Source organism: Triticum urartu, chromosome 3A (genome assembly GCF_056163025.1).
Source record: "Triticum urartu cultivar PI428250 chromosome 3A, HENAU_Tu73, whole genome shotgun sequence".
In the NCBI taxonomy this organism is placed as follows: domain Eukaryota; kingdom Viridiplantae; phylum Streptophyta; class Magnoliopsida; order Poales; family Poaceae; genus Triticum; species Triticum urartu.
In genome coordinates this window covers 737,221,320-737,237,976 of record NC_141875.1, presented here as the reverse complement: position 1 = coordinate 737,237,976, position 16,657 = coordinate 737,221,320, and the positions used below count along the sequence as shown (strand labels likewise).

General features: G+C 44.9%; 1 protein-coding gene, 1 long non-coding RNA gene and 1 pseudogene across 3 annotated transcripts; 2 read left to right on the top strand and 1 right to left on the bottom strand.

Annotated features, from left to right (window-relative positions):
- Positions 1-3,794, bottom strand: LOC147982471 (uncharacterized). Of its 2 annotated transcripts, none has more exons than XR_015599210.1 (3): positions 3,379-3,794; positions 1,397-2,598; positions 1-470 (listed from the first exon to the last, which is right to left on the bottom strand). It is a non-coding gene; the product is annotated as an uncharacterized LOC147982471 (long non-coding RNA). The 2 variants fall into 2 exon arrangements; XR_015599209.1 differs by having other exon boundaries at positions 2,462-2,598; positions 3,379-3,790.
- A 641-nt stretch (positions 3,795-4,435) lies between these two features.
- On the top strand, positions 4,436-5,470 carry LOC147982470 (uncharacterized; annotated as a pseudogene).
- A 988-nt stretch (positions 5,471-6,458) lies between these two features.
- LOC147982469 (uncharacterized) lies at positions 6,459-16,398 on the top strand. Its single transcript, XM_087516313.1, has 3 exons — positions 6,459-6,563; positions 6,672-7,575; positions 16,109-16,398. The coding sequence occupies exons 1-3, from the start codon at positions 6,459-6,461 to the stop codon at positions 16,396-16,398; spliced, it is 1,299 nt and encodes a 432-aa protein (XP_087372439.1).
- Positions 16,399-16,657: the final 259 nt, after the last annotated feature.

Genomic DNA, 16,657 nt, shown 5'->3' with positions numbered 1-16,657 from the left:
GCTTGTCTCTAAGACCTTGTACAATGCAAGGTGCTTAGGGATGTGCTTCCACTGTGTGATGTTTTGTATGTGCCAGGTTGTAGTATGAAATGCTAACTGTTCTATATGGTAGTGGCTGATCTCTAATTGGACCGACATGTTGAACTAGTATCAATGGTAGAGGCGTTTCGTTATGCGCCACATCCAACAGTTCACATAATTAATTATCCAAAGATTAAGGTATGAAACCCTTGGTCATACATAGCAACATTTCGTTCCTAAAAATTAAGGTACTTCCACATTCAAACTAACTAATACTACAAATTCGAAGGAACTACTTAATACATTAACAGCACATAGGGAAGTAGCCCTGGTCCAATGGCTTGAGAAATGACGAACAAAAACTGAAAGAAGAAGGATCAGCCAGTAGCAGCACCATCAGCCTCCCAGCATCACAACTTCAGCCAGCCTGGTGAACTCCAGGTTTTTTCCTGCAAAACACACATGTGATGTTGGAGGCAAGAAAATAAATATGCCAGGGGTCTTGTCATGGCATCTAATCGCACGGAATGCTAGTACAAATGATGGAAACAAAACATCCAAAATGAGAAAATTCATAGGAGTTCTATATCCATGGATACCATCAAGAAAAAAATGCTCAGTTCTAATTCAGACACAAGACTAGGTGAAAACATGCATATGTCATATCAGCAACATTGATATGGCATCTTTGCAAGCTTGGGTCAGTGACTTGTCTTGTGTTTCATGGCATGACAATAATTTTAACAATAAATAGACATGAAATTGACCCAAACTCATGTACAAAGTTAGGCCATATGATGCATGGATTAATTCACAGATAAATGACAAAATGCCAACTTTGTATAAAATTTGCAGTACTGAAATATTTCAGTGTGTACCGGTGTGTACTGAAACTGCAGTAGTGAAACAATTCAGTGTGCATCGGTGTGTACTGAAATTGTAGTAACGAAATATTTCAGTGCCTACCGGTGTGTACCGAAATATTTCAGTGTCTACCACTACAACATTACAAATTTTGCCTAGGGCAGTACCGAAATATTTCAATGCCTACCGGTGTGTACCGAAAAATTTCAGTATCCACCACTACAACATTACAAATTTTGCCTAGGGCAGTTCCGAAATATTTCAGTGCCTACCGGTGTGTACCGAAATATTTCAGTGTCTACCACTACAACATTACTAATTTTTCCTAGGGTTCATATGATGCCTAGGGTTCACATACATCATAATCCATCCTCCAAATCCATGTACTCAAATGTTCATGCAATTCATTGAGATTAAAATGCCATCTAGCATTCCCTCTCTAAACTATTATGATCAGTATCACCACGATGTAAGCACGAGCAGTAGAAAGATGAGGAGTGGGGAAGCTTACTCTAAACATAGCTACCGCCGCCGTTCAGACAAGGAGAGCGGCGAGGGAAGCGTGGAGAACGGCGGGGAAGCGAGGTCGCGACCATTGTCCTCCTCATCTTGCGCTTCGAAGTCTCCGGTGACTCGGTTGGAGGCTGCACAATCTGCAACGGCACCTCGTGCACGGTGGGTTCCTGATCCAGTGGATGGTCTACCCTGGATCTGAACGCCCACCACCTCCGCCTGGTCCACTCGCTGGACGAATTGGCCTGCTCCATCGCCCAGAGGAGGATCTCGATCTTCTGAATCGGTTGCGCGGGCTGGGGGAAAAGCTTTGCCCTCTCCTTCTTCGTCAAATTCTTGAGAGTGGCCATTGCCGTCCAGCTCATCTGCCTTGTGTTGTCAAACCAAGAACGGATCTCCCTCAACCTGGCCAACTTGACCTGGTCGCCGCCGGCGATCTCCACGAAGTCAGCGTTCTCGCCACCGTCGATCTGCTCGATCTGCTGCTCCATCAAGGTTCTTGCGTGGATGGAAGAGGGGGGTGGATGTGGAAGATGAGAAGAGCAAAGTTGCGGCCACAAGAATGAGGAGAAGGCTAGGAGATGGCCGCGGTTGTAATGGTGATGGAAGAGGGGAAGGACCACGGCGGCGGCTTTGCATTGGACGAGAGGGGCGGCGGTTTTGCATTGGACGAGATGGCCCCACCTTGTCATATATTTTCTAGGACTAAAATGCCCCTAGACTAATAGTACTTTCGAGTACTTTCATCCGCGTACTTTCGAGTACTACGTATGTATGCGCCGTTAGATCGAGACAAACGAACGGCTCCAAAAAATGCCAACTACTGTAGAAGTTGTATATTTTATTTGGTACCATTGTTCCACCTAGTAAATTCAGTTTATTATTGATGAAGATTAACAAAGTGTTTTTATTCGACAAAGAGGAACAACTTCTGTTAGGAAGGGAGCATATACAGAGAAAAGAGTGTTGGTTTGATCTGACGGCTTAAACAGGCCAGTTAGATCTATTAGTCTAACTGAAAAAAAGGATGAAGGGATAACGATAAGTGAAGGGGTCCACGTACCAACGTACGTGAGCCTCGTTCAGAACTAACGCGCCCTGATCAACGCGCCTTGATCGGGGGCGCCCAAAAACCAACTCAAGTTTTGGGTCCCCTGTCGCCAGCGCCATATTAAAAGGATACCGGAGAGAGCTGGCCACCTGCGAGAACACAATTCACGTAAGGTTTACTCTCCTCCCGATATTCTCTCACCCCATCCGATCAGGGGGAGTGCTGCAACGACGGGAAGACCTAAGCCTGCCGCTGCCGCTGTCCCTGGGCAGTGCCGGTGGCGCCCTGAAGGAATCAGGACGTCGAGGAGAACCTCTACTTCAACTACATCACCGCTGCATCAAGCCTGCACCAAGCAGGCGATCATGTCCACTGCCGTGACATGTAATGATCCCCTAAACCCTTCTCTGTTCATGTTCTTAGGTAATCTAGATGCAATCAGTTCCTGCTAATGGTATCCTAGAGATGCATATTTATTCCAGCAATGGTATCAGTCGCCAAATTTTGATTGCTTTTAGATTCCTATATCGTGATCAGTAAATCAATCTCAAGTTTAGGCCCTCAGTAGATCAAGTCTGATTGCTACTGTTTTTGATGTTGATGTCAATTGCCCACTGTTAATGATGTTTTAATTCCAATTTGCTATGGATCAGTACTGCAACCTGTGTTCATCAATTTTAATTAATCTAAGTTAAGATCTAATGCTCACTTTTATGTTAAGTTGATTAAAATTGGTCATGCTTAAGTTCTGTTTCCGTATGCACTAGCAAATTAGAAGGCAGAGGGATCAACAGTAGCACCCCCCCATGTTGAAGAACCCTAGAATTTTTCCCCAATTCAAAAGAACCCTAATTCTGAAATTAGGAGTGTTTTCACCACACATCACGCACTATGTACACGAATTGGAGAAGAATGAGGAGAATCCTCACGTAACGTGCCGCGTACTCGCCTCTTCCCTTCGGGGCCCGCGCAGCACCCACCGTTGCGCGAGGGCGAAGACGCCGCGACGCCGCCGTCCTCGGGACGACGCGCGGAACGCAGTTGAGCCGCCGCCGCTTCCGCTCGAATGGACGCGCCCTTGTCGTGGCCGACGCCGAGCAAGTCGCCGTCGCTCCTCATGCCGCGGTGGCCGGCGTCCCTCCTCCCTTGATGCGCCATGAGCATGGACGTCGGGGCCATGTTCGACGGGGGAGTGTGCGGGATTCATCCTGCTGCACGCTCCTCCGGCGAGCGCAGCCGCCACGCCGCCATGGCCGGCGCGCCTTTTGGGCCGCCGTCGAACGCCGTCGCTCTGCCAGAGAGTGAGACTCAGGGAGGAGGGGAGGAAATGGTCTAGGGTTTTGACCGCGCCACTGTTTTGCTCAGTTGCGGGGCGATCCGAGCCGTCGGCTCGATCCGACGACTGAGAGCATCGCGCGGCTCCCTGCTGGGCCCGCGGGTGTTTTAACGGGCCATATCCGGCCACGGGCTTCAGCCCAGGTAGTTTCAGTCCAGCAAAGAAAAGAAAAAAAATACGCTACTGGACTGAGCTACATTTCGGACAGCCGTGGGTTTTTTGGCCAAAATCCCTGTCGCGTTCTTCTGTCTTTTTTTCCAGTGCGTTTAAGTTAATACTTATTATGTTTTTGCACCGTTTAAAATAGAAAATGCCTAAAAATATAATGAACACATTATTATTCTGGGTAAAATTGAACCAAAGAGATATTTTATTCAGGATTTATTCTGTGTTTTGCATGATGAACTTATTTAAGCATCAAATAATGATATTTTTTTTTATGTTGATGCTTAAATTAAGAATGAAATGACTCTAATTTTAATTCGGACCAACGTTGTTTTATTATTATGAGTCATCACTTATGATATTTCAATTCCATGTTTTTTCTGCCCAACGGTGTTTTGACATGGATTTGAAATTAAAATTCTTGGCATGGTTATTCATTTACCAACGTAAATTTCTAATCATGCAAGTTTACATATGAAATTTTTATGATAATTTCAGCTTCCGCTCCATTTCGGTCCGACACGATCGAACCACTTACGGGGAGTAACTTCCCTCGTTGGAAGTCCCAAGTCGAATTATGTTTAGGTTGTAATGAGTTTGACTATGCCTTGAGGGAAGAAAAACCTGTGGCACCTGTGGCAGGTGTTACAGGCTATGCAGAACTAAAGAAAGACTATGATGTTAAGACGGAAAAGTGGAACAAGTCCAACCATATTGCGCTTCTCATCATGAAAGCGACAATATCGCCGAACATTTCTGAAGCACTCCCTAAGAAAGACACTGCTAAAGAATTCCTCACTGAAATGGAGGAGCAATTTAAAGGCTCCGACAAAGTGTATGCTCATGAGCTTTTTGCTAAGCTTCTTCAGAAATACACTATTGACGGAAACGTTAGGCAACACATATTGAGGGTGGTAAATGCTTACACCAAACTTAAGGCTTTGGAGTGTTCTTTAAGTGAAGCCCTTCTTGTCATAATTATTCTTGAGTCTCTTCCAGAAGAGTTTGAACAATTTAAGGTCAACTATAACTCTCTAAAGGAAAAATGGCAACTCTCTGCGATGACCACAAGGATCGTCCAGGAGGAAGAGAGGATCATGAGGCAGAAGAAAGACCATGTTTTTCATGTTGGCTCTAACAAGAGAAAGCATGACGGGCAAGGTTTTCCCAAGCCTCAGAAAAAGCAAGTCAAGAAAGAAGGCACTAAGCCATTCAACCCTAAGGCATTCAAGGGTAAAGAAGCCGGCAGTTCTTCTTCTGCTCCTAGCAGCTCCACTGCTGGAGAAAATGCTTGTAACTTCTGCAAAGAGGAGGGACACTATCAAAGGGACTGCCCAGGCTTTTCTAAAATGGATGAACAAAAGAGGTATTGATGAAATTACTTTTGTAGATGAATCTCTTTATGTCAATTTTTCTATAAAGTCATGGTGGATTGATTCAGGGGCAACCACTCATGTTGCTAACTCTATGCAGGGATTCGATACGATCCAAACTATAAGAGGAGGAACAAGAAAGCTTAAGGTTGCGAACGGAGTTGATGCCGATGTTGAAGCTGTGGGATCTCTCATGTTGGAGCTACACACTGGCCATACTCTTAGATTGAATAATGTTATTTATGTGCCTACCTTAAGTAGGAATTTGATTTCAGTTTCTCATTTAGATGATGATATGTATGAGTGCCATTTTGGCAAGAAACAATTTGCTTTGATCAAATGTAATAAGAATGCAGGCATCGGTGTTAGACGAGGCCAACTATACATGTTATCTCTTAATAATGATTCAGTTATGCATGTGAGTGATGAAATTAATGTTGAGAAGAAATGAAAAGGAGTTAGTAATTCTTTGAAATTGTGGCATTGTCGTTTGGGCCACATTTCGAGGGGGAGAATGGATCGCTTAGTTAAAAATGAAATACTCCTCCCATTAGACTTCTCAGATGCAGACAAATGTGTCGACTGCATTGAAGGAAAATTCGCAAAAACAATTAAGAAAGGAGCAGTAAGAGCCACAAGGGTTTTAGAATTAATTCACACCGACATATGTGGACCCCTTAATGTTAAGTCTGTAGATGGTTTTGATTCATTCATTACATTCACAGACGACTTTTCCCGCTATGGATATATTTATCCCATATGTGACCAATCGGAAGCTTTGGAGAAATTCAAAGTCTATAAAGCGGAGGTTGAAAATCAACTGAACGCAAAAATCATAGTTGTACGGTCTGATCGCGGGGGAGAGTATTATGGTAGGCATGCTCCTTATGGGCAGATTCCTGGACCTTTTGCCAAGTTCTTATCTGAAAATGGAATCATTGCTCAATACTCGATGCCTGGTGAACCACAACAAAATGGTGTGGCCGAGCATCGCAACCGCACCCTTATGGATATGGTGCGAAGCATGCTTAGTCACTCGAGTTTACCAGTAAGCCTTTGGATAGAGGCATTAAAGACAGCTGCACACATACTAAATCTTGCTCCAACTAAGTCAGCACCGAACACACCTTACGAGATGTGGGCGGGAAAGAAACCGAGCTTGACTTACTTACGGGTGTGGGGTTGCCCTGCTGAAGCTAAAGTTTTCAATCCAGAACTTAAGAAATTGGATCCAAAAACAGTTAGTTGTTTTTTCGTTGGATACCCTCATAGGGGAAAGGGATATCGTTTTTATTGTCCAAGTCACACCACCAAATTTGTGGAGACTAGACAAGCGGTATTTTTTTAGGATAATGAGGTCACAAATTTAAGGGAGATCGATCTTGAGGAGAAGCGGGTTTGTGTGCCATCCCCGACTATCCAAGAGATTGTTTTTCCAATACGAAGAAATGTGACATCTGATGATCCTGAATCTCATGGTTCAGTCTCTCAGTCGAATGGTGATCCAAAAACTAATAATGAGAATCCAAACACAAATGAGGATCTCCAAGAAAATAATGAAAATGATGATTTTCCACCACCACCTCCGCCCATGGGTAGACCATGGCGTGAGAGGAAGAAAGCCATATCAGACGATTATATCACTTTTCTAATGGAGGACATGAATGATATGGGAATGGTGGAGGATCTAACCTCCTATAAGGAAGCCATTAAAAGCGAAAATTCGTCCAAATGGTTGGTTGCCATGGAAGACGAGTTGAAATCCATGAGCTCAAACGACGTATGGGACTTAGTAGAAGTTCCCGATGGAGCTAAGAAAGTAGGCTGCAAGTGGGTCTACAAAACCAAGTATGATTCCAAAGGGAATGTCAAACGGTTCAAGGCAAGGCTAGTGGCAAAAGGGTATACACAGAGAGAAGGCATTGACTGTAAGCAAACCTTCTCTCCTGTGTCAACCAAGGATTCTTTCAGAATCATAATAGCTTTAGTAGCTCATTACGACCTAGAACTACACCAAATGGATGTTAAAACGGCATTTCTAAATGGTGACTTAAAAGAAAACGTTTACATGGCTCAGCCAGAAGGCTTTGTTGTGGAAGGGAAGGAACATTTAGCATGTCGTCTAAAGAAATCAATTTATGGCTTGAAGCAAGCTTCAAGAGAGTGGTACCTCAAGTTTGATAAAATTATCAAAACTTTTGGTTTCACTGAAAATGTTGTGGACAACTGCATATACGTTAAGTTTAAAGGCAGTAGGTTCACATTTTTAGTCCTATACGTTGATGACATATTGTTGGCATGTAGCGATAAGGATACACTGCATGAGACCAAGAATTTTTTGTCATCCAGTTTTGATATGAAAGATCTTGGTGAAGCCTCGTATGTCCTCGGCATCGAGATTCATCGAGATAGGTCCAGAGGAACGTTAGGACTATCTCAAAAAACATATTTTGAGAGAGTACTGAAAAAATTCAATATGCATAAGTGCTCACCCTCACCTGCTCCTATAGTTAAGGGCGATAAGTTTGGGACATTTCAATGTCCGAGGAACCAATATGAAATTGATCAGATGAAGTCGGTTCCTTATGCTTCAGCTATCGGAAGCATCATGTATGCTCAAGTGTGTACACGCCTAGATTTATGTTTTGTAACCAGGATGCTTGGCAGATAACAATCAAATCCAGGACCGGACCACTGGAAGGCTGCAAAGAAAGTCTTGCGTTATATGCAAGGAACTAAGGATTTCATGCTTACATATAAAAGAACTGATAACCTAGAAATTGTTGGTTATTCAGACTCTGATTTTGCCGGGTGTGTGGATAGTAAGAGATCCACATCAGGTTATATATTCACACTCGCGGGAGGAGCTATATCGTGGAAAGGCTCCAAACAAACATTAACTGCTGGATCTACGATGCAAGCAGAATTTGTAGCATGTTATGAGGCCACCGGGCAGGCTGTATGGCTAAAGAATTTTATTCCCGGACTTAAAGTGGTTGACAGCATATCTAAACCAATTTTACTGTACTGCGATAATGAACCAGCAGTTTTCTATACGAGTAACAACAGGTCAAGTAATGCTGCCAGACACATTGACATAAAGTATCGTGTTGTGAAAGATAGAATCCAGGATCAAACAGTTGATGTTAAACACATAAGAACAAAGCATATGCCTGCGGATCCGCTAACAAAAGGCTTACCACCCAGTTTTTTTTGTGAGCATGTTGCCGGCATGGGACTACTGGAAGCCTTATGATTCTGGAATAAGAGAACCATTAAAATAAATCACTCCCCAATTACCAAAATGTTTTCCATTTCGAAATTGGCGGGTGTGCTATAAGTGTTGAGGTTCTATGGCGTTTCTAGCTGTTGTAACACCTCACTTTGGTACATCATTCCTATGTAGAATGGGCGAATGAAGTCAAGCCTAACGATCAAGGGGGAGAATGTTGGTTTGATCTGACGGCTTAAACAGGGCAGTTAGATCTATTAGTCTAACAGAAAAAAGGATGAAGGGATAACGATAAGTGAAGGGGTCCACGTACCGACGTATGTGAGCCTCGATCAGAACTAACGCGCCCTGATCTGGGGCGCCCAAAAACCAACTCAGGTTTTGGGTCCCCTGTCGCCAGCGCCATATTAAAAGGATACGGGAGAGAGCTGGCCACCTGCGAGAACACAATTCACGTAAGGTTTACTCTCCTCCCGATATTCTCTCACCCCATCCGATCAGGGGGAGTGCTGCAGCGACGGAAAGACCTAAGCCTGCCGCCGCCGCTGTCCCTGGGTAGTGCCGGTGGTGCCCTGAAGGAATCAAGACGTCGAGGAGAACCTCTACTCACTGGTAGAAAAAGGGCCTATAGTCCCGGTTCGTAAGGGCCTTTAGTCCTGGTTCCTGAACCGGGACTAAAGTGTCGTTACTAATACCTCCCCCCTTTAGTCCCGGTTCAATCCAGAACCGGGACTAAAGGCCCTCCACGTGGGCAGTGCGCAGAGCCCAGCCAGGAGACCCTTTGGTCCGGTTGGTGGCACCAACCGGGACCAATAGGCATCCACGCGTCAGCATTTCTGTGGCTGGGTTTTTTTTTGAAAGGGCGGGGGGTTGGGGGTTTTGGGGGGTTAATTTAGGTGTTTCATATATTGTGTTAGCTAGCTATAATTACTAGAGAGAAGTGTCCTCTCTTATGTCCGTGCTTGGTCGACGCTACGTACTATACATACGTATAGAGAGGACTAGACACGCTGGCTAGCTAGTAAGCAAATGAAGGAAACAGAAGATCGTGATGAACATATATGCATACAGAGAGAAGTGATATCGACCACCTCTCCTTCTCCGAGAGATTGGTCGAACAACAAGTTCTCGTATATCTATCTGACACTACCGGCTACATATATACAGTAATTATCTCTTAAAAATATAATCATACGGACTCAGGGTCAACATAGAATTCTCCGTCTTCAGGGATCACGTGGTCAAGAAAGAATGCCGCAAATTCCTCTTGAATTCCTCGCATGCGAGCTGGTGCTAGGAGTTCATCCCGCTTCCGAAACATCTAATTTAAAGAAGGGGGTCAATACATATATATATGAATGAATGAAACTCAACACAAATGATGGTAATAAAATAAAATTGTGAATGTTGTTATTTACATACTTCATATTGTTCGTCAGTGTAGCACCGCTCACAGGTCGTGTGGCGGATGGACTCGCAAACATAGTATCCACAGAAATCATTCCCTTGTTCCTGCCACAACCACTTTACAAGAAATAGAGGTTAATCAAACTGATAAGCAAGAATGCCAAATGGTATTGATGAAACTAGCGTTTGAATGACTAGTAGATGCGCTTAAAATGCTACTATAGCTAGTACTTACTTTCGGGTGTCTAAATTGCAGCTCCTTCGGCAGTCCCGGAGCTTTTCTGGTGAATTTTCTCCAAACCCTGCCGGACAAAGAAAACATTTACTTGATATATCAGGAAATGAACAAAGTTGCTGATATGGTGGATAATGATCGATTTAATTTACTTCTCGAGTATTTGAGTCATGTCTGCATAGTCCTTGGGATCTTTTCGTCTTGAGTCTAAGACGGTTACTAGTCCCTGCTCAAGCTTAATATGTAGGAGAATATAGTGGAAACTGCACACGCATGCATAACTCATCAATTACATTACTATAACCTTGACTAATATATAAGGGAAACCGAATACGCACAAGACAGTAACACTCACTTGAAGTTGTAAGGAAAGAGTATTATATCTTTGTTTTGATTTATTATCAACGATTGTAGCATGCTGGCCTCGGTTTCTATGGCATGAAATTTAACCTGAGTTGCATCTATGAGATATGTGTTAATGAACCCAATATCACCGACTTGTCTTTTCTTCAATTCGATGATCTTCAATCTGCATAATATAGTGAGGATGATTATAAATACATGCAATGAAAGAGCTAAGCTATATAGAGAAACTTAATGACAGAAGTAGTACTACTTACAGACAGTAGCAGGTGACAGTTGCTTTATTGAGGGCCAATTGATTGAAAAACTGATAGAACTCCTCAAATGGAATAGGCAACAGATCAATTCCAACGAGGTCATGCTCCTTTTTAACTTTCAAATACAAAGAACTCCTCCCCCGAGAGTCTCTGCAGATTTTCATGTACCAATCATGCAATCTTCGCATCATCGTTGATAGAGATCTTTCATCTTTGACGAGAGGCTTCCCGTACTCGTATCTTTGTATCTGCACATCCATGGGTTCATAATGTACATCATCGGGCAGGTAATCTGGAAGATTGCTATAACTGGGCACCATCCTCGGATCATTAGCGACGTTGTGGCTAGGCACCTTAAGCGGGGGGCACGATTGCTTCACTTGTTCACCGAGCTGGGCAATTTGTTTCCCAGCTCGTTGTTCTTTCAGCCTTTGATCACTGACAGTACTTCCGGACCGCTCCGCTTCGGCAAATTCCTTTCCAATAATGCGGTCATAGTTTCCTTTCGGCGAATCAGACTTCGGTGGTTTTGTCAGGGCAGCCAGAGTGCGCTTCACTTTCACCCGATCTACCTTCTCCTCCGGAGGTGGATGTTTCTTTGCTTTCACCCCTTCAAAGAATTTCTTCACTTCTTCTCGCGCGATCTCGGCGTTCTCCTCCTGGGTCCTCTCGTATGGTAACTTCTCTGGAGTCTTCAAAGAAGGACCGAATCTGTATGTCCTCCCGCCTCTGGTTGTACTGCTAGACGCCGACCGAGCAGACGTAGCGGTTGTCTTCTTTACTTGCTTAAGAGGCGGAGGAGAAGGACTATGACGCGCCGGAGCAGCTGGAGCGGCGGCAGGTCTCTTCCGCCCTTGCTGACGAGGCGGAGAAGGAGGAGGCTGGCTGCTCGGGCGTGTCGGCGCAGGCGGAGAAGGAGGCGGAGTGCCGCCGCACGCCGGAGAAGGAGCTGGCCGAGGGCCCTGATCGTCACTCGCCGGAGGAGGAGGCGGTGGAGGCGGAGTGCCCTGACTCGCCGGAGGAGGAGGAGGAGGCGGTGGCGTCCAGTTCGGAAGGTTGATGAGCTCCTTCCGCCATAGGCATGGAGTCTTCAGAGCAGACCCCAGCCGAGTCTCCCCTTCACCGGTAGGGTGGTCAAGCTGGAGGTCCTCAAATCCCTCCGTTATCTCATCCACCATCACCCTAGCATATCCTTCTGGAATCGGCCGGCAGTGAAAAGTTGCACCGGGTTCAGTAGGAAAAACAGAGCCAACAGCCGCCTTGACCTTCAAATTCATCCATTGCGTCATAAGGTGGCAATTTTGAGACTCTGTTATAGCATCCACGGGATAGCTGGCAGGAGCCGTCAAGGCACGCTCCGGCTGAAGCAGCTCGGTGGAAGCCACGCTGCTTCTGCGCTGAGATGGCGGGGTAGCTTCGGGGGAGGCTTCGGCAGTACGTTTGCTGCGATTTGCTTCTCGTTCCTCTATCGCGTCTACCCTTGCTTGCAGCACCTGCATTTGGGTCTGCTGCACTTTTTTCCTCCTCTCATGGGATTTGTAACCGCCTGCGTCTGGAAACCCAACCTTCCACAGAATGGAGCCTGGCATGCCTCGTGTCCGTCCAGGGTGCTCAGGATTCCCGAGGGCCATTGTGAGCTCGTCGTTCTCTCTGTCTGGAAAGAACGCCCCTTCCTGCGCTTCTTCGATATACTGCTTAAGCTTAATGACTGGTATGTCCATTTGATCGTTCGTCCAAATGCACTTCCCTGTTACAGGGTCCAGTGTTCCACCAGCCCCGAAGAACCAAGTCCGGCAACGGTCTGGCCAGTTAATTGTCTCTGGTTCGATCCCTTTATGAACCAGATCATTCTCAGTCTTGGACCACTTAGGCCGGGCTACGAGGTAGCCACCTGACCCCGTGCGATGGTGAGGCTTCTTCTTCGCAGCATTTTGCTTGTTTGTCGCTGACATCTTCTTACTCTTTTCCGATGTCTTGTGGGCCACAAATGCGGGCCAGTGATCTCTGATATTCTCATATCTGCCCTTAAATTCTGGTGACTCATTATTTTCGACAAACTTATTCAGCTCTTTCTTCCACCTCGTGAATAGTTCTGCCATCCTCTTCAGAGCAAAAGACTTGATTAATTTCTCTTTAACTGGGTTCTCTGGATTATCCTCAGGCGGTAGGGTGAAATTGGACTTCAGCTCAGTCCAAAGATCATTTTTCTGCATATCATTGACATAAGAGACCTCAGGGTCTTCTGTAGCCGGCTTAAACCATTGCTGGATGCTTATCGGGATCTTGTCCCTAACCAGAACCCCACACTGAGCAACAAATGCGCTCTTTGTCCGGAGGGGTTCAATAGGTTGGCCGTCGGGCGCGATTGCTATGATCTCAAACTTTTCATCCGAGCTCAACTTTTTCTTCGGGCCTCGTCTCTTTACCGAAGTTGTGCTCGATCCGGAGGGCTAGAAAAAAGAACAAAGACTTAATTAATATGTGTACATACCAAAACAATGAATGCATCAATCAGCTAGTCAGCATAGGCTTAACTAATATATATACCTGGCCAGACTCGGTTCGGTCACCGAAGCCGTCCTCATGTTCTTCTTCTTGCACCGGCATTAGGTCACCGTAGCCAGCTTGTTCACCCTCTCCTTCCAGACCATCGGTTTCATTGAGAAACAACGAGATGGCATCACTTCCTTCTATGATTATGTCCCTCAACAACGCTTCTTTTGTTGCTTCGTCTAGGGCGGTGTCCATAGTTTCTACAAATATTTACAACATGGCAATTATTATTCAAACATGATAGATGGATATATTAGTGCCAAACGTAGAACTAGCTACCTAATCATAGTAAGCTATCGGGAGGGGGTATATATCGACAACGACGACACTACATCTATGTCCCTCGACGACCCTCGTTCCCGATAAAAAAAGTGGAAGAAGAAGAAAAATAAGAGGAGAAGAAAGAATAGAGGAGAAGATCTCCTCTATTCTTTCTTCTCCTCTTTTTTTCTTCTTCCTCTTCTTTTTTTATCCTCTTCTTCCTCTCATGTTCGATAGGATCGCCGAGGGGTCGGGAGGTTGTGTAGTGTCTCAGGATTCAACAAAACCATATCTTCATCATTAGGCGAAAGTAACATGTGCATGATGGTACGAAGCTCTTCAAAGTTGTTCTGGAACGGACTCCCAGATAGGATAATCCGCCTTTTGGTACAAAGTTCAGCAAGAGCCTTCCGAATATCGCTATTTGGAAGGCCTTTGCTGAATTGGTACCAAAAGGCGGATTATTCTATCCGGGACTCCATTCCAAAACAACTTTGCAGAACTTCGTACCAACATGCCCTGGTTACTTCTGGCTAATGATGAAGGCATGGATTTCTTCAATACTTTGACACTAGGAAACCTCTCTCGACCCCTCGGCGATCCTCGACCCCTCGAACCCTCGACGGCCCTGGAACCCTCGACCCCTAGACGACCCTCTTCTTCCTCTCATGTTCAAGAGGATCGCCGAGGGGTCGGGAGGTTGCCTAGTGTCAAAGGATTCAACAAAACCATGTCTTCATCATTAGGCGAAAGTAACATGTGCATGATGGTACGAAGCTCTTCAAAGTTGTTCTGGAACGGAGTCCCAGATAGGATAATTCGCTTTTTGGTACAAAGTTCAGCAAGAGCCTTCCGAATATCGCTATTTGGAAGGCCTTTGCTGAATTCGTACCAAAAAGCGGATTATTCTATCCAGGACTCCATTCCAGAATAACTTTGCAAAACTTCGTACCAACATGCCCTGGTTACTTCCGGCTAATGATGAAGGCATGGATTTCTTCAATACTTTGACACTAGGAAACCTCTCTCTACTTCTGGCTAATAAGAAGAAGAAGAAGAAGAAGAAGAAGAAGAAGAAAAGAAGGAAAAAAAGAGGAGAAGAAGAAAGGAATAGAGGAGAAAAGAGAAAATAGAATATATTCTATTTTCTCTTCTTCTCCACTATTCCTTTCTTCTTCTCCTCTTCTTTTTCTTCTTTTTTCTTCTTCTTATTTATTTCTCCTCTTCTTTTCGGTAGAGGAAACTCTAAATAGCTAGCAAGTATCATGGGTGTGAGATACATGTGGCCTTCGGCGTCGGACACTACATCCACGTCCCACAAGTGACGTGGGCGTCGAAGCCCGCGCCACTTGTGGGATGTGGGTGTAGTGTCCGACACCGACGGTACATGTATCTCACACCGACGATACTTTCTACTTAGGGTTTCTCCTCTACCGCTCCTCGACCTCTCGACGACCCTCGTTCCTGATAAAATAAAGAGGAAGAAGAAGAAGAAAAAAGAAGAGAAGAAAGAATAGAGGAGAATACTTCCTCTTCTTCCTCTCCTCTTCTTCTCCCTCTTCTTCCCCTTCTTCCTCGCCTCTCTCATGAATGTCCGGCGTTCTCGACCCCCCCCACGTGTCGAAGAAAAAAAAGAAGAAAAAAAAGAGGAGAAGAAGAAAGGAATAGAGGAGAAAAGAGAAAATAGAATATATATTCTATTTTTCTCTTCTTCTCCTCTTCTTTTTCTTCTTTTTTCTTCTTCTTATTTATTTCTCCTCTTCTTCCTCTCCCCTCTTCTTCTCCTTTCTTCCTCTTCTTATTTCCTTTTTCCTCTCATTCTTTTTCTTCTTCTTCCTTTCTTAAAAATAGATGAAGTAGTATTGCTTGTTTTTTTTAAAATAATGATCAAATATAAATTTTAGAAAAAAGTAAAGGTTTTGCCTAATTCATTGTTCATATGAATATACAAACATTTGCATATTTACAATAATTAATATCACCAAAAAAATCTATGAACAGAAAAAAATACTATTTTTTCTAAAAATCTATCTTCTTATTTATTTCTTCTCTTCTTCCTCTCCTCTTCTTCTCCTTTCTTCCTCTTCTTATTTTCCTTTTTATATGGACATATCATCATATATATGAACATACATTTTCTTTGCATATGCATATGAACATACATACATACATTTTTCTTTCATATGAACATACATACATACATTTTCTTTGCATATGACCATACATACATTTTTCTTTGCATATGACCATTCATACATTTTCTTTGCATATGCTTTGCATATAAACATACATACATATGAACATACATACATACATACATATAAACATAACATACATACACAAAAAATTTTAAAAATCTGCCTAAAAAAATTATATGAAAAAAAGCATACATCATCCATCCATCCATATAATGAACATATACATCATCCATCCATCCATATAATCGACATATGCATATGAAAAAAAATTATATGAAGAGGATCGAGGGGACAGGGAGGAAAGGGGGTCGCAGGAGTCGGACCGAACGGGGAGGAGGGGCGGCAGTGGGGGCGGGCGCCGGCGACGACGACAATGGTGGGGGCGGGCCGGGGCGCAGGGGCACGGCCGTGCGTGCTCGGGGACGAGGCAGGGGCACGGGGCGGCGGCCGGCGTGGGCTCGGGCGCGGGGCAGGGGCACGGGGAGACGGGGATGGCGGCCGGCGGCGGCGACGGCGACGAGGAGCGCGCGAGCGATTTGGGCAGCCTGGCGGCGGGGGCAACTGGCTAGGGAGGCGAGGGAGATGTGAAATTTTCACAAGTCCTGGTTATATAGCAAGGGCATTGGTCCTGGTTCGTGGCACCAACCGGGACCCATGCCACCCTTTAGTCCCGGTTGGTGCCACGAACCAGGACCAAAGGCCAATTTTCAACAGCCCAAAGGGCGGGAAGCGAAGCCCATTGGTCCCGGTTGGTGGCACCAACCGGGACTAAAGGGGGGCAATTGTCACGGCTGGTGCCACCAACCGGGACCAATGCCACCTTTAGTC